The following is a 22,348-nucleotide window of genomic DNA, read 5'->3' on the forward strand; positions in this document are numbered from 1 at the left end:
TGATTAGGTCTTAATTGAATTAAGTTTAGTTTAAGTCAATTAATCTATTCGAATTAGGGTCTAAGTTAATTATGAACTATTGAAAAATTGATGCATCATATATTTATACTTTAATGAACTTCAAAATTTTATCTGAAGGTGTCTTTTGAAAATAATTATTTTTCTAATTAAATTAATGATATTTATGTGATTGTTATTATATGTGACTATGTTGAATAGTTAACATTGGAAACATATGAAAGGAGCTATGGGTTTATTACGGAGTCACTAATAAATATAGTCTAATAAGTCATATATTCTCTCATGAATGATTATGATTGACTATATATCCACCTTAGTCGGGTAGGCTGATTCCCTTTAGGAATTAGTAGTTAGATATAATGGTTAAATGATTTCTTCATCTTTTGTTGGGAGTACGATATAGGTTTTTGCTATCGGTGTTGGAAGGAATCTATCTCGTAAAATATATCTCTCCATCCAATATTAAAAGATTGCACCATCGGATATGATGTCTTTTTTATCATACTATAATATATATCACTAAAATTGATTGCATATTATTGATGTATGATCTTATTTACTGTATAAGAATTATCATTATTTTTTTATTGCATGAGTTTCATGATAAATTGATATATTATAATTTTATATTAAATTATTAATATTTATATATTTTTTATGAATATTAAAATTATTTTTATATTTTTCAAAAGTTTTTAAGATAATATACTTTTATCTTATATTTATTTTCAGATTACCTTACTATTTTATAATAGATCTAAGACTTAGGTGAATGAACTTTTCTCATCACTCATGCCCTACTAAGATGCTTTTATTTTTTCAGTTAAAAAATATTTAGTATTGTAAACATAAAAATTTCAATTCAAAGATATTTTTAAAAAAAATATGAATAATAAAATAATAATTTATTTTTTATAAATATAAGATGTGACATAAATTAATTTTACTGTTGGTTAGAAGTTATTAATCTGAATCTTTAAATGGATGTTAATAGTAATAATTTTTATATATGAAGGATTTTAATATTAGATGGGAGATCTGAATAAACCATTTCTAAACTTTTCAGTGATATATATATATATATATATATATATATATATATATATATATATATATATATATATATATATATATATATATATATATTTGTGTTACACTCAAGGGAAGGCCACATTTGCAGTCAACGCTACTCATCCTAGAGAGAGCGAGAGAGAGAGAGAGAGAGAGAGAGAGAGAGAGGAGATGACGCTGAAGGTGTACGCCGATCGAATGTCGCAACCATCACGGGCGATTATAATCTTCTGCAAGTAATATTTCCTAACGCAATTTCTTTACATTTTCGGTTTAATCTTTTCGATTAGATGTTGGATTGGGAAGACAAATCTCTCGCTTTCTATGTTGGGATTAGATTCGTCTCCCTTGGGCTCTACGATTTATCGTGGGAAATTTTGGTTCTTGAATTCAGGGTCAACGGCATCGATTTCGAGGAGGTGAGGATTGATCTCGTGAAGCGTCAGCATCGCTCGCCCGAATTCAAAGGTCCCGTTTTGCGACTCCAATTCATAGTTATGCCCAGCATATCTGAATCACAGACAAATCAATATTGAATAGTAATACTATGGAGTGAGATTTTACGAAATAGCATCTTCGCAATCTAGCTGTAAATTAGTGCTGTGAAAAAGCATGGGTTTGTTGAATAGTAGTAGTGATTGCAAGATATCTGTGTTATATGATAGTAGAATCTTGAAAAGCAATAAATAAAATAATTTTAAGAGATCGCTAATAATGATGCTTTGTTGATGTTTTTAGTATCCTATAAAGAGGATAACAGAATGTATAATCAACTAAAGATTTTTTATCTAGGGTTTAGGCAATACTATATATGTTCCGGATCAGTAGGAGGAAGAAAGTGGATTGAGCAAGGTTGATTATGGTTATCTTTTATAGCAAAAGTATGCCAAACGAAGAATTGAGAACAATGGAGATTATGGTTTTGTTAGATTACAATTCTTAGAATATCTACCATCATCAGTGGGGACACCAGACAGACACTTATTTGTCCATGATGCTCCTTATGTTTTATTTGACAGAAATAACTACTTTATCTCAATGTTTGAACATGAGAAATCATAATGTGAATATCTTGTTTCTGCCCTTCTGCTCAATCTAAATGTGCAAGCTTGTCTCATCTTTGCTGATTTACTAACTAAGCATACCTTTTTCAGTATACTCCACCTCTTTCTTTTCTGGATGTACTGACTCAGATGCTTTACTCAGAAATAAACCCAATGGGACAAGTTCCAGCTGTTGTTGATGGAAGATATAAGCTCTTTGAGAGGTAGATGTTGATTATTTAAGTTTTTGCTTAAATATATTATCTTTTAATGCTTCTCCTGTCCTTGATTACATGTGATTCCTTTCATGGTGGTAACTGAGTCTTCATTTAGGGCAGTGTCACATATCTTTGAATAATTTGTCCTTATAGTAGACTGCCCATTATACTGCTTTTATTAGGTTTTGTTTCATTGATACAATCAGCTCTTTTTGTTCAACTCACAGGCAATGGTTGCCATGTCATGCTGAGAACAACATGTTTCAAAATCATGTTAAGTTGAAAATTTTCATTTTTTTCTGTTTTTCTTTCCCTTTGCACTTATATGAGCATTTGATGTTGCTTTCATTTCTGGGGAACCAACCATGTGGCTGGTCTATAAATAGGTACTAAAGAGAAAATGAAAAGTATCCTAAACTGAAACAAAATATGTTAGGATTAGGTCTATATGGACTCAAATCAGAGACCTTCTCGAAAAAATAGATTAAACTGATTATTATCAAATAATACAAGCTGTTCCAAAGACCCAACATGAGTTTTGTTGCATTGGGTTCTTTCGTCAACTGTCTTAATGATCAGTAAGTCTACCATTATTGTATTCTAATCTAGGAGCAATACCAAAATGTTTCAATGAAGGGTTACTTTTTTTATACCTTTAACTGGTTGAATTAATCAACCAAATGCTCCTATTCCTTGACTTATGAACAAAACTTGAATCCCATCGGATCCCATCATTCTACATTTGTTTGTTGTTGCAGCACCTTTCTGGTAAGTTGTCATACATCAAAGTGGTATCAGATTTCTTTTCTGTTACCTTGTAATTTATCGCACATCCTGAACTTGATGCATTACCTTTTGAATGGCCCTTATGTAGACATGATGGTTTACTATGAAGATATTAAATTTTATGGGCACTTGAAACTCTAGAATAACCTTGGTATTCTTGAACAAATAAATGCTACAGTAGATATAAGTTTCAGGCCAACTTGAATAGACTCTAAATTCTCAAAGATAAGGGTAAAATAACTAATAACAATTAAAAGAAAAGGCCCAACAAGAACATTATGATGTCTTATGAATAAAGAATTTTCTATGGCAGTCATTTTACTTTCATATGTTTGTTTCATTGTATAATTTCCAAGTCTGAGATCACTGTCATGCTAATTTATCTGTATTATCATATATGCCTCATGAACATCTGTACCTTTCTTACTCAAATTGAATATTCATCTTATTTTAAATTTAATTCTAAATCTTGATAATTTTTTTATGTTAAATTTCATTTTGTTTATTCAATTTTGACATTTAAACATACCAAATATTTTTGTCTGCATCCGTCTTTATGGAAAACTGTATCTAATTGACTTATTTTTTTGGTCCAGTCATGCCATTTTGAGCTATCTTTCCTGTGCATTTCCAGGCATTCCGGACCATTGGTAATTTACAATGTGTCATTTACATTCCTTTGCTCTGTCCATCAATTGTGTGGGTTTATTCTCATACTATATTTTCTCAGACAACCTGATAGTCTCCATGGGGCCTTAGCTTTATGCTGTTGATAAACAACTAGTACATTTCTCTGATGACCTAATAGTTTTCTGAGGCTTAACTCTTATGTTGTCAGAAACAATTTATATACTACAGCCTTCATGTGAAGGTCATGATAGGTCAATTTTCATAAGTACTTATCTCTAATTTTTAAATGTTATAAACAACCATAAATCATCATTGTCAAGAAAGATAAATAAGCATATGGTACAAAACATTTTTAAGTTGCAATGGCATAACTTGGTATTATTGGATACTCCAAAATGATTTTTCCTTCACATTTGAGACAAAGGAATATCCAGTAGTAAAAGAATAATTTATCTAGCCTATCTCTTCTATTTGTTCATATAATGCTGGCAAAAGCTTAACTGGCTAACATTTAACTGCTCGCTCAAGCTACCTTGCTCTAATAATATTAATAAACAAACAATAGGAACAGGAGGAAAAGTGACCTTTGAAGTTATATCTTTATATTATGTAGGAAAACAATGGTTATACATTAAGTGGACTACTTGATACATTGGAAGCATACATCTATTTGATTCTTTATTAGTGAAAGATGTACTATTCCTTTTTGTTATGACATTAGACCATGGATGTCAGATAGAAATACCACTTGTACTTTTGTTTGTGTTCTTTATCATGGCCATCTCAAGATAAGTTTGACTTTGTAACTCGTGTTTTATATGGAAGGTATCCTGCTGATCTCTTCACTAGAGCCAAAATTCAGTCCATATTGGATTGGCACCACACCAACCTACGCCGTGGTGCAGGTATGAAAAAGCTCCATCCTCTCATTTCTATTTTCTGAATGAAGAACATGGACATATTAATTCTTATAATGCTAGTTTTCCTAAAGACATCCATGAGAAGAGGTTGAATTTATGTTAAAATATATCCAAGAAATTAACAATAAAGAAATACTTAAGGCAAAGGATGTGTTCACTAACTTAAAGAATCTAAGTTGCTGAGAAACTTAAATTCATGTCTTTAGACACAGTTGTGGTTGTGACATCTGATTCACCAACCATCTGAAGATTAAACTAGTGATGGTTGGGAATAACAATGGCAAAAATGATGAGTTTTAGTTGATTTCATGGCACATATCCCTATAAATGTTGGAGGGAAGTTCTTAAGAGAAATGAGTTGGAATATGAGCCCTCAGTTTGAGTTTGTTGGTTTCATATAAGACTTGAAGAATGTTGCCTTCATTTATTGGTTGTTCTCTTCCTTATAAGTTTTATTTCATATAGTAGACAAGGATTCCTAACACCCAGGGTTTGCAATACCGTACGTATTGGTCCGCCAGCAGATCGGCACACAAAACCGTCTGCTACTGGGCGGTATCAAGCATTTGGCCTCGTATCGGGCGATATGGGGCTATACCGGGCGGTAACCTTCGAAATTTCAATCATTACTAACCTATACCGGTTGGTATCGTTCGATTTCGACTATTATCGACTTGTACCAGTTGGTACTCGTCGATTTCGACCGTTATCGCCTTAGACAAAGGAGCTAGAGAAACCAAAGATTGATCCCATCGACCTCCATTTCTACAAAAGATTCAAAGCCAATGTTAGAGTGAGTCGAAGCGGCAGAGAACCAAAAGGGTCCTTTACTTGATGAGGTGGGAGATCCTCAACGTCTTGTACGTTTTATCACCGAAGCAATAGAAGAAGAGGAAGCGCATCCCTAGTAGGAGAAAAATCTCCCTCGGTCAGAACGTGACGGAAGGGGCTAGACAATATTTATTTCTAACTTAAAAACCCTATCCTAACCTTTTTTTTTTTTTTTTAGGTATTTTCGGAGGGTTTTATGCTTATTTTAGGTATACCGCTCGGTATGTCGTATCGTACCATATCAAGCAAAGCTCAGTACACTAGTACGATACGAGATTAAGAACCTTGCTAACATCAGAAACCAATGGGCATTCTTCGTCTTTTCCTTTTTCCATCACATCATAGTTCATTACATTTGTGATTTTCTAGTTTGATGAGACTTGACAGCCCGATTGCTTTTTATTATTTGCAGCAACCTTTGTTCTTAACCGTGCACTGGGACCTGCACTTGGTCTTCCATTAAACCCACAAGCAGCGAATGAAGCTGAAATATTTCTTAGAGCGTCCCTTTCAAAGATAGAGTCGCTTTGGCTAAAAGGAAATGCAAAATTCTTATTGGGAAATTTCCAGCCATCCATTGCAGATCTCAGCCTTGTCTGTGAGATTATGCAATTGGAGGTATGTCACTTGATGCATACTCATTGTGTTTTATGACTATTACATACAGTTATGGAAAAGAAAATATAATTTTATTTAAATCCATGCATTTTCTTATCATATCTTACAAACTACTACAGTATCTGTGGTTTTCAATAATTGTAATTTGCAAAGAGAAAAATAAGCAAATATGAATTAGACTGGATACAATATAGTGGGATAACATGAAGCACATGGATGCAAGATGCTAATCTTTGGAGCTGTCATCCAAATTTTGATACATCATAATAATTTCTGAAGCTATTTAATAGTGCATCCCTTTGCTTCAGGTAGTGGATGAGAAAGATCGCCACAGAATATTGGGGCCTCACCCAAAGATTTTGCAATGGATCGAAAATGTAAAATCTGCTACCAGTCCTCATTTTGAGGAAGTCCATGAGATTCTGTACAAAGTCAAGGCAAGGCTACACAGCAGGCTGGCCAACGCAAAACCTAACGATACTCATCTCAGCATGAAACCCAACCCGAAGCTTTAACTTGATCAAACTGGTGATTTGATGCAGCAGTTTACATTGCAGTGACAGAGCACTAAAACAGTGTTGCTATGTGTGTGTTTATTTTAGATGTTTCCGAAGGATTTAAAACAATCATTGAAGTTGTCTTATACGTGACGCATCATAAAAATAATGATCAAATCCAAGCTGCTGCATATTTCCATATGCTGATTGTGAAAGCTCTGCAGTACTGTGATATATTTATATTCCATGTGAGCCATCCTCTTCGGACCTTAATGGAGAGTTTATTTAAGAAGTCATTACCTATAATATGAAGAATTTCTTTTTCATATCACTTAAAACAATAGACCTTTACATGTTTTCTTTTGATTGTCCAAGTACATAGATGTAGAGTCAATTGTATTGCTTTCCTTCCACAAAAAAGGTCACCAGCTTCAGATGTAGAGAAAGAATTTGTTGGATATTTTTTTTGTACCCACCAGAGTGAACATTGGTGTCTTGCTAAAGTTGTTCCTTTGAGATTTTGCAAAATTGTGGATTCAGTTTCCAAACTTTTTACATACTGCATTGTGCAATTGGAAAATTTGAATCTATTTGGTGTTATTTACTATTGGGTGACTTTTCTAAAAATACCCATACTTTTCGTATTTTCAAAAGATATCCTTCTTTTATTTTTTGCCCAAACAATAAATACCCTTAATTTAAAAAAAATTAAAATACCTCTAAAAATTTTCATCTATTTCTTTACTAGTTTTCAACTGTTACAGTATTTTTATTTAACTCATGATAGTGTTTTATTGATTATTATAAATTCTTTAAAAATCATTAAAAAATATTACAAGTGATATCATATTATGACTCCTTAGTTTAAAATTATTACTCATAGATCATTACAATATCATATTTTTATAATTAATTTAATTAAGATTTAAAATCTATTTAGATTATTTACGGTGTTCTTAAGTAGGTTTTACAGTATTTTTATTTACTATGATAACCAAAAATACTATAAATTTTTTTTTGAAGAGTAAGTTGGGTTTTCTTTTAATTAAAGATATTATTTAAAAAATAAAAAGAAAAGAATCGATGGGAAAATACTCGAGATATAAATATTTTTATGGAAAATCGCCCATTATGATTTAGAGGTTAATATGTTGCCGCAACAAACTTTTCTGTTGATTAGTTCATTTAAGACAACCATGTCGTTGTAACGTCAATTCGATTTAGCCATTAAAAGTTCTTTGGATTTGCTTCCACATGAGGTCATATTTAAGTGTGAGGGTTTGCAATGTTATGATTCGTTCTTGAATGCGAATTGTCGCATCGGGAGAAAATGGATGAGAGTGCGACAAATATGTTTCGACTCGGCGGTGGTGAAGTAGATCGGAGATGAGCCCCGATTCATTGCTCGGGATGAGTTCAACTACCGATAGGGATTCGATCAACGCAAGCTTCCTTGGGAAAAAGACATCTCAACATTGGATCCACGACTTTGTGTACATCTTGATTCATTGAACTGTCGAAGAGGACGACAGTAATCAAAGTTCTCCCAGCTATGTGCCAAAATTGGCACCAAAAGATCGGTTGTCAAGCTCTGTTTCCACAGTAAGAAGACAAGGAAGACGAAGAACGGAGACCGTCCAAGAACGCGAAATTGTCCTTTGACAGTTCGATGGTGTTTGATTCAGTTAGTTGGGGAACATTGATTCAATAATAACTGTTGGTTCAATGATTCTTATTATTCGAAAAAGTTTCGTTGCTCATTTTTTTTTCTCTTATAAAGAGGATTTCATACTTGCAATGCACTCATACTGAGGATAGAAGAGGAGAGGAGAAGAGAGATGACGCTGAAGGTGTACGGTCATCGGCTGTCGCAGCCGTCGCGGGCGATTATAATCTTCTGCAAGTAATATTCCCTAACATTTTCGTCTTCGTCTTTCGCTTAGATGTCTCTCGTTTTTATGTTCGGTTTTTTTTTTTTTGTTTCTTCTGCTTTGATCTACATGACTATCGTGAGGGATTTGGGTTCTTGTTGATGTCAGGGTCAACGGTATTGACTTCGAGGAGGTGACGATTGATTTCACGACGGGCAAGCATCGTTTGCCCGATTTCAAAGGTCCCCACTAGTTAGCTCTCATCCTCTTTGTTCTCGTTTTCCTCATGAGTTGCAGGGCGATGGAATCAATCTTTCTTATTGTGTTATCACAGCTTAGTAACTGAGATCTCGAACCCTCCCTCTTTTTGCAAACATGTCGTCCTGAAGGTGAATCGAGCAAGGTTAACGAAAATGGACGTCATCTTTCACAGTAATAGTACACTAAACGAGCATCTGAGAACAATGGACAATTCGGAGGCTCTGCTATCATCAACTCTTTATGTTTTATTTCACAGGAATGACTACTTCATGTGAACTCTTGAGCTTAACAAATCATGTAGAGAATAACTTGTTTCTTTCCTCCTTAATCTGAATGTGCAAGCTTTCCTAGTCTCTGCTGATTTACGAACTAAGCGTAGCTTTCTCAGTATACTCCAATGTTTTCCTTTCTAGATGTACTAATTCAGATATTTTTCCAGAGATAAACCCAATGGCAGAAGTTCCAGCAATTGTTCATGGAGATTTAAAGCTCTTTGAGAGGTAGATATTGTTTCTTTAAGTCTATGCTTAAATATAATTTCTCTATGCACTTCTCCTGTCCTTGCGAAAAAGATCGATCAAAACATAACTCCTTTGACGGTGGTAACTGAGTCATTGTATCACGTTTGTCTGAACAGTTTGTCCTCATAGTAAACGGCCCATCATATAACTTATGCTTCATTTGATAGAAGTAACTCTTCTATCTTAATTCTCAGGCAATGTCTTGCCAAATCATTTGGAGAACACTATGTTTCAAAATTTTGTTTATCATAGCCTTAACTGCATAAAATAATCAACCAGACCCAAGATTTGCAGTACGTGTTGCTCCTGTTGCTTGATCTATTAACAAAACTTGAATCCCATTGGATCCCATCTACTCATCCATCCTACAACACACTGGTGTTGTAGCTTCTCTGGTAAGTTGTCATACATCAAGATGGTTTCAAAATTCCTTTTTCTGGCACCTTACCATGTATCAGTAGTTCTTTAATTTTTTGCAGCTCTGAACTTTGTATATCACCCTTGGGTAGACATGATTGTTCTTCAAGAAGACATTAAATTTTATGGGCAATTGAAAACACTAGAATGACTAAGGTGTCCTTGAAAGGAAAAGACAGATAAAAATAAAAACTGCTACTAGAGAAAGGGTTTCTAAATTTTAAACCGACTTGAACAGGCTCTGAATCATATGCAAAATTTAACATGAAATAAATCTGAAATCCCAAAGACCAGGATGAAACAACTATAACAATCAAAAGAAAGAGCCTCACATGAACATTATGATGTCTTATATAGATTTATCTGCGACAATGGTTTGACTTTCATGTATTTGTTTCCATTTTATGATTCTGAAGTCCGTGGTAGCAGTCATGCCAGTTTATATGTATATCTCATATATGATTTTCTTATATTCTCAAGTTGAATATTCTTAAATACTCTAAATTCAAATATAAATGATGAGGTGTTTATGTTGAAGTTTATTCTGTATTCAATTGTGATTTTACTCCACCATCCATCCATCCTTTCGCCAACCTTAATCTAATGACTTTTATTTGTTTGTCCAGTCATGCCATTTTGTGCTATCTTGCTAGTGCATTTCCAGGAGTTCCGGACCACTGGTAATTTATAATATGTCGTTTGCATTATTTCCTTCGTCTATCAATATGTGTATGTGTGTTTGGTTTGTTTTTTCATAAAATATTTTCTCTTGCAACCTGATATTGTTAGTGGAGGCTTAGCTTGTAGGACGTTCATAAACATCTATTGCATTTCTCTGAGATCTAAATAGTATTCCTTCAGGCTTTACTCATATTTTATTGAGAAGCAACTAATACTACTAATCTTCAAGTGTAGATCATGATAGGTAAAGTTTTGTAACTACCTATCTGCCCCTTTGAATGATATGAAAGACCAGAGACCATCATCGTAAAATGAGTTGAACAATCATATGGTAACAAACCATTTTAAGTTGCAAAGTATAGCTTGGTACATTTGCTACTTTAAAATTATTTCTTTTCCTTCCTGTTTGAGGCAAAGGAATATCCAAAATAGAAAAAAGAATTTACCTATCTATCTCTCAAAATTGTGCATATAAAATAATTTATGGTGATAAAAAAATGTTACAAACTGGTTGATATTTATTGCCCTCTCAAGCTACTGCCATCTCGTGTTACTAATAAATGAGGTAGAAGGAGCAGGGAAAAGATGACCTTTGAAGTTCTGTTTGATTATTTATGAGTGAAAGTTGTATTCCTTTTTGTGATGGAAATTAGACCAGGGATTTCCGGTGACTTTTTTCAATGCTACTATTGTTTGTGTTCTATATCCTAGTCATCTCGAAATACATTTTACCTTACGTTTCCTATCTTTTGTGGAAGGTATCCTGCTGATATCATCTCAAGAGCAAAATTACAGTCCATCTTGGATTGGCACCATTCCAACCTACGCCGTGGTGCATGTACGAGAAACCCCAGCATCCAATTTTTGTTCTGAATGTAGACAGTGAACATGATTTTTCTTATCATGCTAGTTCTTCTGAAGGCATCCATGAAAAGAGTTTGGATTCACGTTGTATCATACGCACCAAGTCAACAATAACAAAATATTTAAGCAAAGGATGATATCACTAACTTCATAGAAATTTGAAGTTGCTGATGAACTTAAATTCATGTCTTCAGACAGTTACGATTGTGAGCTGTGTGATCCACCAACCATCTGAAGATTAAACTAGTGACAGTTGTGTGGAATTGTGGATATTGTCGATAAGACAAGTTCTAGTCCATTTTATGATCCACATCGTGAGAAATGCAGTGGTTAGAGCCATGAGATGAATATGACCTAGTTTGAGTTTATTGGTTCAATATAAAATTGCAAAGACGTCAGAATGCTGCCTTTTCATTGTTTGCGCATTGCCTCCTAAATTTTTTGTTTTTTATTTTTATTTTTAACTTTTGTCTTAGTGGACAAGGATTATTAGAAGCAGAGGCCATTGGGATCTTCATCTTTCCTTTCCCCCATCACACCACATCACCTTCATTAGTGGGATGGTCTGATAAGATTTGATGGCCCTGATGATCTATATCATGTTTTGCAGTGAACTACTGTATCAACAGTGCACTGGGACCTGTACGCAGTCTTCCATTAAATCCACAAGCAGCAATTGAAGATGAGAAAATTTTAAGTGCGTCCCTTTCAAAGTTAGAGTCTGTATGGCTTAAAGGAGAAGCAAAATTTTTACTGGGAAACTTCCAGCCATCTGTTGCAGATCTGAGTCTTGCCTGTGAGATTATGCAACTTGAGGTATGATATTCCATGCAAACTGTACATTAGTATGATACCAGATCTATTAAGTTATGTTCTTGCTGTTCAGTATTGCATCAATAAGGAGAAAAAAAGATGGGTTTGCATGCAATTCATTAGTTTGGTATTATCAACTCTGCAATCAATGTGCTGCCAACGAAACAGAGCAATGAATAGAAATTCATAGTGCAAAAACCACTTCAAATATGGCTTAACCTGATTATTTCTGTTTGCTTTAAACATGACTCAGCCTGACTACGTTCATTTTCAGTGAGTTCTTCTTTCAGTCTTTGCAGTGCAATTCGTGAGCTATTATTTAGATAGTTTTTTGATTGATAGATGGAATTTTTTTTTATGAAACTCTATTACCGAAGACAAGTAGGTCATATGTTAAAGTTTTTATAGGAATCTGATGGAATATCTCTGACAAAGATGCAGCAGCAATTTGTGGTCCTCAGCCTACGAAGTCTTTATTAGTTTAGAGAGGGAAGATGAGTCTCAGTTGATGAAACTTTTTTCACTGCATATTATGCTAGACAAGATAAAGATAATGACCCACCAGAAAAGCATACTAAGTAGGATCAGTAAAGATATTGTTGAGCTATGGACTGAAATCTGATGTGTCGCCATCAAAGAATGAGCAAAGTTGGAAAGCATGCAATTTAGGTGTTTACATAAGAAATGTGCCCTTGGAATGAGAGTGCATTTTTTGGACTCGCAAGGTGACCAAGAGGACCAATTTCATCTTCGTAAGTTGAAGCATGCTAATTAAATAATCTAACACCTATGTATGAATGGTATCAAGAGAGCAATCTGCTTTCTGGAGCTCGACAGGAGTACAAGTAATAAAGTTAGTGGTCTAACAGGATGCAATAATCTTTGGAGGTGTCAGCAAAATGTTGATACATCGTACTAAGTTCTGTAGATGTTTAATAGTAGTCCTCTTTATTAATCATCTTGTGCATCCTTTTGCTTCAGGTTGTGGATGAGAAAGATCGCGAGAGAATATTGGGGCCTCACCCGAAGATATTGGAATGGATCGACAATGTAAAGTCTGCTACCAGTCCTCATTTTGAGGAAGTCCATGAGCATCTGCAGGAAGTCAAGGCAAGAATAGCATTATTGAAGTCAGCCTGAAATCCAACCCGAAACCTTTAATCCGATCGAACAGGTGATCTGATGCAGCAGTTTATATGTAGTAGCTTGCAGTGATTGTAATATAGCACTGAAATAATGTGCCCTGTGTGCGTGTTTATTTTGGGTCTTTGTGGTGTATTAAGAACAGTTCTTGAAGTTTTCCTATGTGTCAAACCTTCTAAATTAATGATTAAAACAACTGTTGTATTTGCATCTTCTATTAAAAATATTTATGTGCATAAGATAATAAGAGATGGACTGAGAGGTTGATCGAATATTGCTGAATTTGAAAAACTCAGTTTTTATCTACTAGGTTATGAGAGTTGAAGTATTTGGTTGAAATTTTATCCAACATATTTTAACATCTAAACATAGGTTTGATGGTGTAATCAAAATTTATCTTTGTCCCTTATCCTTTTAAAAACATATATGATATGGTAGACTAAACACATATTTTTAATTGGTGCACTCAATTTTATTTGTTGATCTCGAAACACGCACGTCGAGTAACAAAGAAAAAATTGGTAGAAAGATCACTTGGTTTTTCTACCAAGTGTCAAGATGGTCAAAACACGAGTTTTCAGATTGGCGTCAGAGTGATATAAATATAAAATACTTTATTGACAGTGATGGATATGTTGGATAGAATATTTGAAAGAGTGCATGACAGGTGAGATGTTTTTCCCTCAAAATTGATTCAAAATAATATTATAATCTATTATATATTTTCTGCCATGGTTTCGATGTTTATTTCTTATTTTGTATTAATTTACATCAATTTTCACTATTATTCGACACGTTTAACATAAAGTATAACAAAAATTAATGTAAACACAACATTAAATATGAAAATATTTGTGTAATGAGTTTATCTTGATAATAGAAAAGAAAATTAATAATAATAAAGAATTTGTGTGTTCTTAGTTCTGGACATTTGTGATTGCTGGAATCAAGCTGAGCTGTAAGGAAGAAAGACTTTCTGTTTTAAAAGTACTTAGCCAGGAAAACCTAACCTAAAATATCAATTATGTGGGTACATTCCATGCTGATAAGTGACCATATAGCATGAGGAGATTAGGACTCGTACAGTTCCATTGCAGTATGGAGCAATTACATGATGATGGCAGCACTTCACTATCTCCGTGAAGTTATGTCAAGATTTTAGGTAAGAATAAATTAGGTTTCTTTCGTAACTGAAAAGTAGACAACATCTCAAGGATGTTCTCTGACATCTAATTGCAAGAAATTGGCTGCGATTTCAGTACCACAGTTTGAGAATTTTAGAGAGGATAATGTTAGTAAACTATACACCAGGGGAATCAGCACAGCTTGGTTTGACTCCGAATGTCTAAGGAGGTGCCCACGAAGACTTTGGATCGGTCATCGGGTCGGGTCAAGCGGAGCATGTCGTCATCTGCTTCCTCGTTGTCAGGCCCTACACACAGGTCGAAGTCGGGGGGGGATGTTTTCCGATCCGACTTTTCCGAAGGTCAAGTTAGTAGAGTTCTCACTTAGAGTCCTTTACCAAGTTGTTCGAGAAAAAGCTCCCCTATCATAGCCAGGTAGTTGGCTTTTATACTTGCGCACGAGGGTTGATCGTATAGAGTTTGTTTAATGACTGGTGACCCCTGTAGGTGGCTAGCTCATACCTTCTGTACGGTTGATGTCTGCATCAGGGCAGTTTTGTACTTGGCTACGTCGTCCCAAGTTCCCGGGATCGACTTTGTACTTGATGACGTTGTCCCAAGTTTTTGGGGTCAGTTTTTATACTTGACGGTGCCATCCTGATTTCTCGGGGTCGGCTCTAATCTTGATGGCGCTGACCCAGGTTCCTCGGGTAGGGTTGTACCCAACGACCGAGGGTTGTACCCAACGACCGAGCATGGAAAGGAGGTTGAGGTAATCCTCTATTCTGTTGAGAAAAATCCTCTATTCTGTTGAGGGAAATCCTTTCTCCTAATTTGTATAAATAAGAGAGGGAAATGTTAATGTATTAAAGCATTTTCATTTCTTCAATAAAGCTTTTTCTCTTCTTCAATAAAGCTTCTTCAATAATTGTTCTTATCTTCTATTATTTTTATCATGGTATCAGAGCAGTGAGAAAAGCGAAGTTTCGCTCTTGCCTTTGGCCAGCGACCAACGTCGTTGAGAAAAGCGAAGCTTCGCCCTTGTCTTCGGCCAACGACCAACACCGCTGTAGCCACATTCCTAAGAGGCTCCATGGCCAATCCTCATAGCAACAATCTGCTTTTTTCCTACTCACGAAGTCTCTCGCTTGTAAACCATTCTTTGTATCGATGCAAGATCGGTATGTATATGAGGAAATCTCTCTATTCTGTTGAGAAAAATCCTCTATTCTATTAAGGAAATCCTTTCTCCTAATTTGTATAAATAGGAGAGGGAACATGTTAATGTATCGAAGCATTTTCATTTCTTCAATAAAGCTTCTTCAATAATTGTTCTTATCTTCTATTATTTTCATCACGTGACAGGTATGCTAAAATATGCCCTATCATTCTCTCCCCCCCGAGAGAACCATGCCTCGATTCCCTTGGGGCGTGGTTTTGTTCCTTGGCTTATGCGGGGCTGTATAGGCATGCAGAACCCATTGGCGGCACGTGATGGCAGATCGCATGCTCGAACAGACTATGTTGTTTCAAAACCGAGCAACTTTGGCACTGTTGAACGAACACTTTGATGCCCCGTGGTTTATCGACTTGGTTCCTTGAGGTTTGATAGTGTCGAACCTAGCGACTCGGATATTTTTTAAGATTGATGATGTCGAGCATAACGACTCGGGCACTTAAAGACTAATGGTGTTGAGTACAGCGACTCGGGCACTTAAAGATTGATGGTGCCGGGTATAGAGACTCGAGCACTTGGAAGACTGATGGTGGCGAGTGGAGTGACTCTAGCACTTGAAGACTGATGGTACCAATTACAGCGACTCGGGCACTTGTGATAAGAATGAATTAGCGCTAAGAGAGGGGGGGTGAGGGGGTGAATTAGTGCTGCGAGTGGAGTGACTCTTGCACTTGAAGACTGATGGTGTCGATTACAATGACTCGGGCACTTGTGATAGGAATGAATCAGCACTAAGAAGGGGGGGGGGGGGGGGGGGAGGAGTGAATTAGTGCTGCGGAAAAATCACCGGTTTTAAAATTTCTTCGTACGATGAAAAATCGATTCCAACGAAAACTGTTTCATAAAGATAAATTTAACTTGAAAGCATATGGAAGAGTGTATTGACAAGGTAAAGTACGTAAGGCAGTTTGTAATATAAGAGCTTAAAGTACATGCAAACTAAGTTTTATAGTGGTTCGATCGTCATGACCTACATCCACTCCGTCGATTCCCCTTCCGTCGAGGCTATCGGGATCCACTAACGATCTTCCTTTAATAGGCGAAGATCAACTACCCTCATAACTCGATTCTCCTTTTGACAGGTTCAGGAGAGAACCTTGACAACCCCCCTTCACTCATCTCTTAAGCAAGACTAACACTTTAGAGTTTAAGAAGTTCACACAAGATTACAATAGTGTTCTATTTTCTTTTTGCTATCAGTTGTGTGTATGTTAACCAGGGATGAGAGGCATATTTATAAGCCTCAAGTTGATTCAAACTTAGAGCCTCAAAAGGTCTCATCCCAAGTTTCCCGAGTCCTGGCGGTACCACTGCCTGTGCTGGGTGGTACCACCGCCTGCAACATTGACATTGGGCGGTACCACCGCCTAGTCTGGCGATACCATTGCCTAGACTGGTGATACCACCTCCTAACATAGTCTCGAAAATAGTGCCATGACGATACCACCTGTTAGGTCACTGTTTGGACCTTTCACTTGCCCAACACAACCTAACCTTGGGCCCAATTGACCCCTAATCGAGTTGGCCCAATTCCAACTCAATTATGTGCTAACTATGAAATTTAAGGCATACACTAAGTTAAATAAATTTAGTAAGTCTGGGTTTCTTTCAGCGAGCTTCCGACGATCTCTTGACAATGTTCCAACGGATTCCCAGCAAGCTCTTGGACTTCATGACGATCTTCTTAGTGAGTTCCAACAAGCTTCTTTGGCAAGCTCCTGGACTTCTCGGTAGAACTTTCGACGAACGTCTAGACTTTCGACGAACTCTCGAACTCCCAACGAAATCTCGTTCTTGACTCCGGGACTTCATTTTTGCTTTATGCTTTGATCACTATCGTAGTTAATCCTGCACAATTAAAACCAACTTCGATCTAGACAATTATTATAAAGCTTGAATCATGTTGTCCGGCATGTCATTGGTTCATCGATGCTTCATCCGATTCTTCGGCACATCATCCTTTCTTGCAACCTATTGCCCAATCAACCAGTTGACCTCCGTAACTCCGATTTTCTTGGCGTAATTTACATTCTTCTTAGCCAGATGCTTGAACTCATAGCTCGAAGGCTTCTGTCGATACATCAACTGATCCTTCGGCTCGACATCTAATCTTTTGACATATTTCTCTCCGGACCAACATGATTCTTCTTGCTTTGATTGTCTCTCCATGATCGAAGCTTCCTGCGTCACTCAAAATGCAGATCAAATCATAAACACTATCAATTGATTTCATCATCAAAATATAAGATTCAATAATCTTCCTCTTTTTGATGATAACAACCAATTGATGACGGAGTTAACCTTAACTCCCGGAGTTAAAACAAACTCCCCCTATCAATATGCCACATTGATAGAATCTTGAATTCAAGTTGAATTCAAGTCAAAGCAATATTTCATCATGAAATCATTATGAGTCCAAGCAACATAAAATTATGCATAATCAAAATTTCAATACATCATTCCATGCATGATTCTCATCGTAACTTCTCCCCCTTTGTCATCAACAAAAAGGAGAAGTGTAACTAGCAAGTGTTTAGACATGCAAGTTTTACAACATACAAGTTAGTTTACAATTTTAGCTTTTTTTTAAGATATGCAAGTTTACAAGTTTTGCTTCTTGAGATAGGCAAGATAGCACTTTTGCTTCTCTTGATATTGCAAGCTAGCAATACTTAATGATGTTCAAGAAAACAAGTTCTTTCTTCTTTTTTGAGAAGTGCAAGCTAGCAATTTTGCTTTTACTTCGAGATTTGTAAGCTAGTAATTCTTGCTTCTCTTTTGAGATGAGCAAGTTAGCAAGTTTTAGATATACAAGTTAGTAAGATAGCAAGTTTTACATCAAGCAAGCTAACAAATTTTGCATCATGCAAACTAGCAAATTTTATATCATTTTAGAACATGCAAGCTAGTGAGTTATTTCTCCCCCTTTGTCATTGATAAAATGAAGAGAATAACACAAAGGTGTAATTCATTTTTCTTTACATCAATTCTTTAAGCATTATATAAGGTATACAACCATAAATATAAAAGAATTATACATAAAGAAAATCATAACGTGAAAGATATCAATATCAAAGATCATGAAGGATCAAGTCATGATTCATTTTAATAAATATTATCTTTAATAAAATGAAAGAATCATGGTGAACGATCTTGATTTAACTAAAGTTTCAAAACATAATTATCAAGATCATAGTTAGTTTCATAGATCTTCTCTTTAGTAAGAAATATAGGAGATATAAGATTTTGATTCATAAATCTCAAGAATATGTAAAAGATTTGGATAAAAGTCATTCAAATTTAAATCACAAAAATTATTTTCATAGTCCAAGAGATTTATAAAAATGATATAAATAGATTCATCAATCACTTTTCGAAAACTCAATAAGATAGGGATTGAGAAGTTTTTTACAAAAATGTATTTCCTTTTTATTTCATACAAGCATGCCTTTGTCATTTATGCTAAATTAAAACATGCATCATTCATTAAAACCGAAAACCAAAGATAAAAATCATCGAGCCTTCCATACAAAAGCCAGCATCATCATCGAAAAATAATATGCAAATAATCAAGATATTCATTATTGCTTCTTTAAAACATATATAGAATTAATCTTTTTAGGCATAGAAGAATTAGATTTATATCTAACATTTTGTTGTATTTTCATAAAACATGTAATTATCATTATTAATTATAAAATTATTAGAAAGAGAAGCATGATATATTTTTTACAATTTTTTTTTACTGACTAATTTAAAAACAACTCATGAAAAGTATCAAGTTATTCCAAAATAAACTAATGGGGTTTTGGTTACCTCGTCATCGAAAGTCGTTAAGGCATAGTTAGCCACCTCACTTTTGTTGGTTTGTTTTTCATCTTCGGATGAATTTGATTCGTTCTAAGCCACCATGAGCGTTTTCTTCTTCTTTTGTAGCTTCTTCTTTTTAAGTTCATTTTTATTCTTTGAGTTCAAGGTTATCATCATCATCACTTGAGTTATCACTCAAGTGGTATTCTATTGTTCAAAGTGCCAAATCCTTCATATTCTTTGGAAGGTTGTTCTCATGTTCATTTTGTGCCATATAACTTATTTCATAGGTCATTAAAGACCAAATAAGTTCTTCGAGTAGAAAATGGTTCAAGTTCTTTGATTCTTGTATTGTCATTACTTTCAAATCCCAATTTATAGAAAGTGATTGTAAAACTTTATTCACAAGTTCAAGATTCGAAAAACTTTTACCAAGAGCTTTTAGACTATTGATGACATCCGTAAACGGGTGTATATATCTCCAATTGTCTCGCTTTGTTCCATACTAAATAATTCAAAATCACACATCAAAATATTTATTTTAGAGCCTTTAACTATATTAGTGCCTTCGTATGTGATTTCGAGTATGTGCCAAATGTCAAAAGTCATTTTGCAAGTAGAAGCTCGATTAAACTCATTTTTGCTCAAAGCACAAAATAGAGCATTCATAGCTCTAGCATTTAAAGAAAATATTTTTTTCTCCAAATCATTCCATTCTTTCATTGGAGTATAAGACATTTTATACTTATTTTTTATAATATTTTATAAATTTAAATCCATAGAAAGCAAGAAAACCCTCATTCGAGTTTTCCAATAAGTGAAGTCTGTCCTATTGAACATGGGAGGACGAACGATAGAAAATCATTTTTGAAAGCCAAAAAGAGTCATTTCTCTTAGTGTTAAATCAAATGAAAAAGGCGTAGCTCTGATACCAATTGGTTTTAAAATCACCGGTTGAATTAGTGTAGCGGGGGGGTAGGGGGTAGGGGGTTAAATTAGTGTAGTAGAAAAATCACCGGTTTTAAAATTTTTTCGTACGATGAAAAACCAATTTAGACGAAAATTGTTTCATAAAGATAAATTTAACTTGAAAGCATACGAAAGAGTATATTAAGAAGATAAAGCAAGTAAGAGAGTTTACAATGTAAGTAAAGAGTTTAAAGTAAATGCAAACCGAGTTTTATAGTGGTTCGGTCGTCATGACCTACATTTTGACAAGTTCAGGAGAGAACCTTTACAACCCCCCTTCACTCCTCTCTTAAGCAAAACTAACACTTTAGAGTTTGAGGAGTTTACACAAGATTACAATAGTGTTTTCTTTTCTTTTAGCTCTCAGTTGTGTATATGTTAACCAGGGATGAGAGAGATATTTATAGGCCTCAATTTGATTCAAACTTAGAGCCTAAAAAGGCATCATCCTGGGTTTCTCGGGTCCTGGCAGTATCATAGCCTGTGCTCAGCGATACCACTACTTGCAGCACTAACACTGGGCGGTACCACCGCCTGAAAGACTGTTTCTGGGCGGTACTACCACCTAGACTAGCGGTACCACCATCTAATAGTCTTGGAGACTGAGTCTGGGCGGTACCATTACCTGACATAGTCTTGGAGACTGTGCCACGACAGTGCCACTTGTTGGGTCTCTGTTTGGACATTTCACTTGGCCCAACACAACCTAACCTTAGGCCCAATTGGCCCGTAATTGAGTTCGCCCATTTCTAACCCAATTATGTGCTAATTATGAAATTTAAGGCATAGACTAAGCTAAATAAGTCCGGTAAGTCTGGGTTTCTTCCGGCGAGCTTCTGGTGATCTTCCAACGAACTTCCGACGATCTCTCGGTAATATTACAGCGGACTCCCGACAAGCTCCTGGACTTCACGATGATCTTATTCGCGAGTTCTGATAAGCTTCTTTGGCTAGCTCCTAGACTTCTCAGTAGAACTTCCAATGAACGTCATGACTTCCGACGAACTCTCGAACTCCCAACGAAATGTCATTCTCGACTCCGAGACTTCATTTTTCTTTATGCCTTGATCACTATCGTAGTTAATTCTATACAATTAAAACCAACTTCGATCTAGACAATTATTATAAAGCTTGAATCATGTTATCCGACATGTCATTGGTTCATTGACGCTTCATCTGATTCTTTGGCGCATCGTCCTCTCTTGTAGCCTATTGCCTAATCGGCTAGTTGACCTCTGCAACTCCGATTTTCTTAGCACAATTTCCACCCTTCTTGGCTAGTTGCCCGAACTTATGGCCCGAAGCCTTCTGTCAATATGTCGATCGATCTTTCAGCTCGACATCCAATCTTTTGAAATGTTTATCTTCGGACCAACATGATTCTTCCTGTTTTAATTGTCCCTCCTTGATTGAAGCTTCTTGCATCACTCAAAACGTAGATCAAATCACAAACATGATCAATTAGTTTCATCATCAAAATCTTAGATTCAATAATTTCTCCCTTTTTTTATGATGACAACCAATTGATGATGGAGTTTGTTAGGATCAAGAGTGGCACTAAGAGGCTCGGGGGGGGGGGGGGGGGGGGGCGGGGTTTAAATTAGTGCAGTGAAAAATTCTTTGATTTTCATATAAAATATTTCGTACGTTCAATGAAAACTGAATCGGAAGGATAGCAACTTGAAACGTATGAAAGCGTAAGCAAGATGAGGAGGAGAAGCAATTTGCTATGAAATAATTTGCAGTTAAAGTAAATTGCACTAATGAAAAGCAAACTAGAATTTAGAGTGGTTCAGTCAACGTGACCTACATCCACTTTCGGATTCCTCCTCCGACAAGGTCTCCGACGTCCACTACATCCACTTTCGGATTCCTCCTCCGACAAGGTCTCCGACGTCCACTAAAGGCCTTCCTTCCTTCAATATGTGAAGACCAACCACCTTTTACAGCGCTTTCTCTTTTTCACGAGTTTAGTGTTGAATCTCGTATTTTGATGATAAAA

The 22,348-nt window shown here is 35.6% G+C and overlaps 2 protein-coding genes across 4 annotated transcripts; both read left to right on the top strand.

Annotated features, from left to right (window-relative positions):
* Positions 1 to 1,185: 1,185 nt before the first annotated feature.
* LOC135673846 (glutathione S-transferase T1-like) lies at positions 1,186 to 6,836 on the top strand. Of its 2 annotated transcripts, none has more exons than XM_065183208.1 (7): positions 1,186 to 1,328; positions 1,487 to 1,560; positions 2,299 to 2,359; positions 3,736 to 3,789; positions 4,595 to 4,674; positions 5,933 to 6,138; positions 6,447 to 6,836. In XM_065183208.1, exons 1-7 carry the CDS (start codon positions 1,264 to 1,266, stop codon positions 6,651 to 6,653), a joined length of 747 nt encoding a protein of 248 aa, XP_065039280.1. In that variant the 5' UTR covers positions 1,186 to 1,263; the 3' UTR covers positions 6,654 to 6,836. The 2 variants fall into 2 exon arrangements, with proteins under 2 accessions (XP_065039280.1, XP_065039281.1); XM_065183209.1 differs by having other exon boundaries at positions 1,278 to 1,328; positions 2,247 to 2,359.
* A 1,118-nt stretch (positions 6,837 to 7,954) lies between these two features.
* Positions 7,955 to 13,416, top strand: LOC103973269 (glutathione S-transferase T1). 2 transcript variants are annotated; one of them, XM_065183210.1, is made up of 8 exons: positions 7,955 to 8,319; positions 8,416 to 8,538; positions 8,675 to 8,748; positions 9,207 to 9,267; positions 10,332 to 10,385; positions 11,145 to 11,224; positions 11,861 to 12,066; positions 13,045 to 13,416. In XM_065183210.1, the coding sequence occupies exons 2-8, from the start codon at positions 8,474 to 8,476 to the stop codon at positions 13,201 to 13,203; spliced, it is 699 nt and encodes a 232-aa protein (XP_065039282.1). In that variant the 5' UTR covers positions 7,955 to 8,319; positions 8,416 to 8,473; the 3' UTR covers positions 13,204 to 13,416. The 2 variants fall into 2 exon arrangements, with proteins under 2 accessions (XP_065039282.1, XP_018676905.2); XM_018821360.2 differs by lacking the exon at positions 7,955 to 8,319 and having other exon boundaries at positions 8,344 to 8,538.
* The last annotated feature ends 8,932 nt before the right edge of the window (positions 13,417 to 22,348 follow it).

The sequence above is a fragment of the Musa acuminata genome, chromosome BXJ1-5 (assembly GCF_036884655.1).
Source record: "Musa acuminata AAA Group cultivar baxijiao chromosome BXJ1-5, Cavendish_Baxijiao_AAA, whole genome shotgun sequence".
Classification (NCBI taxonomy): domain Eukaryota; kingdom Viridiplantae; phylum Streptophyta; class Magnoliopsida; order Zingiberales; family Musaceae; genus Musa; species Musa acuminata.

Excerpts from the sequence above, each read along its gene's own strand:
- LOC135673846 (XM_065183208.1), top strand. The coding sequence starts at position 1,264 with ATGACGCTGAAGGTGTACGCCGATCGAATGTCGCAACCATCACGGGCG. Across the intron at positions 3,790-4,594 it reads CCAGGCATTCCGGACCATTG|GTATCCTGCTGATCTCTTCA; the intron begins GTAATTTACAAT and ends TTTATATGGAAG. Across the intron at positions 4,675-5,932 it reads CAACCTACGCCGTGGTGCAG|CAACCTTTGTTCTTAACCGT; the intron begins GTATGAAAAAGC and ends TATTATTTGCAG.
- LOC103973269 (XM_065183210.1), top strand. The coding sequence starts at position 8,474 with ATGACGCTGAAGGTGTACGGTCATCGGCTGTCGCAGCCGTCGCGGGCG. Across the intron at positions 8,539-8,674 it reads GCGATTATAATCTTCTGCAA|GGTCAACGGTATTGACTTCG; the intron begins GTAATATTCCCT and ends TGTTGATGTCAG. Across the intron at positions 12,067-13,044 it reads GTGAGATTATGCAACTTGAG|GTTGTGGATGAGAAAGATCG; the intron begins GTATGATATTCC and ends CTTTTGCTTCAG.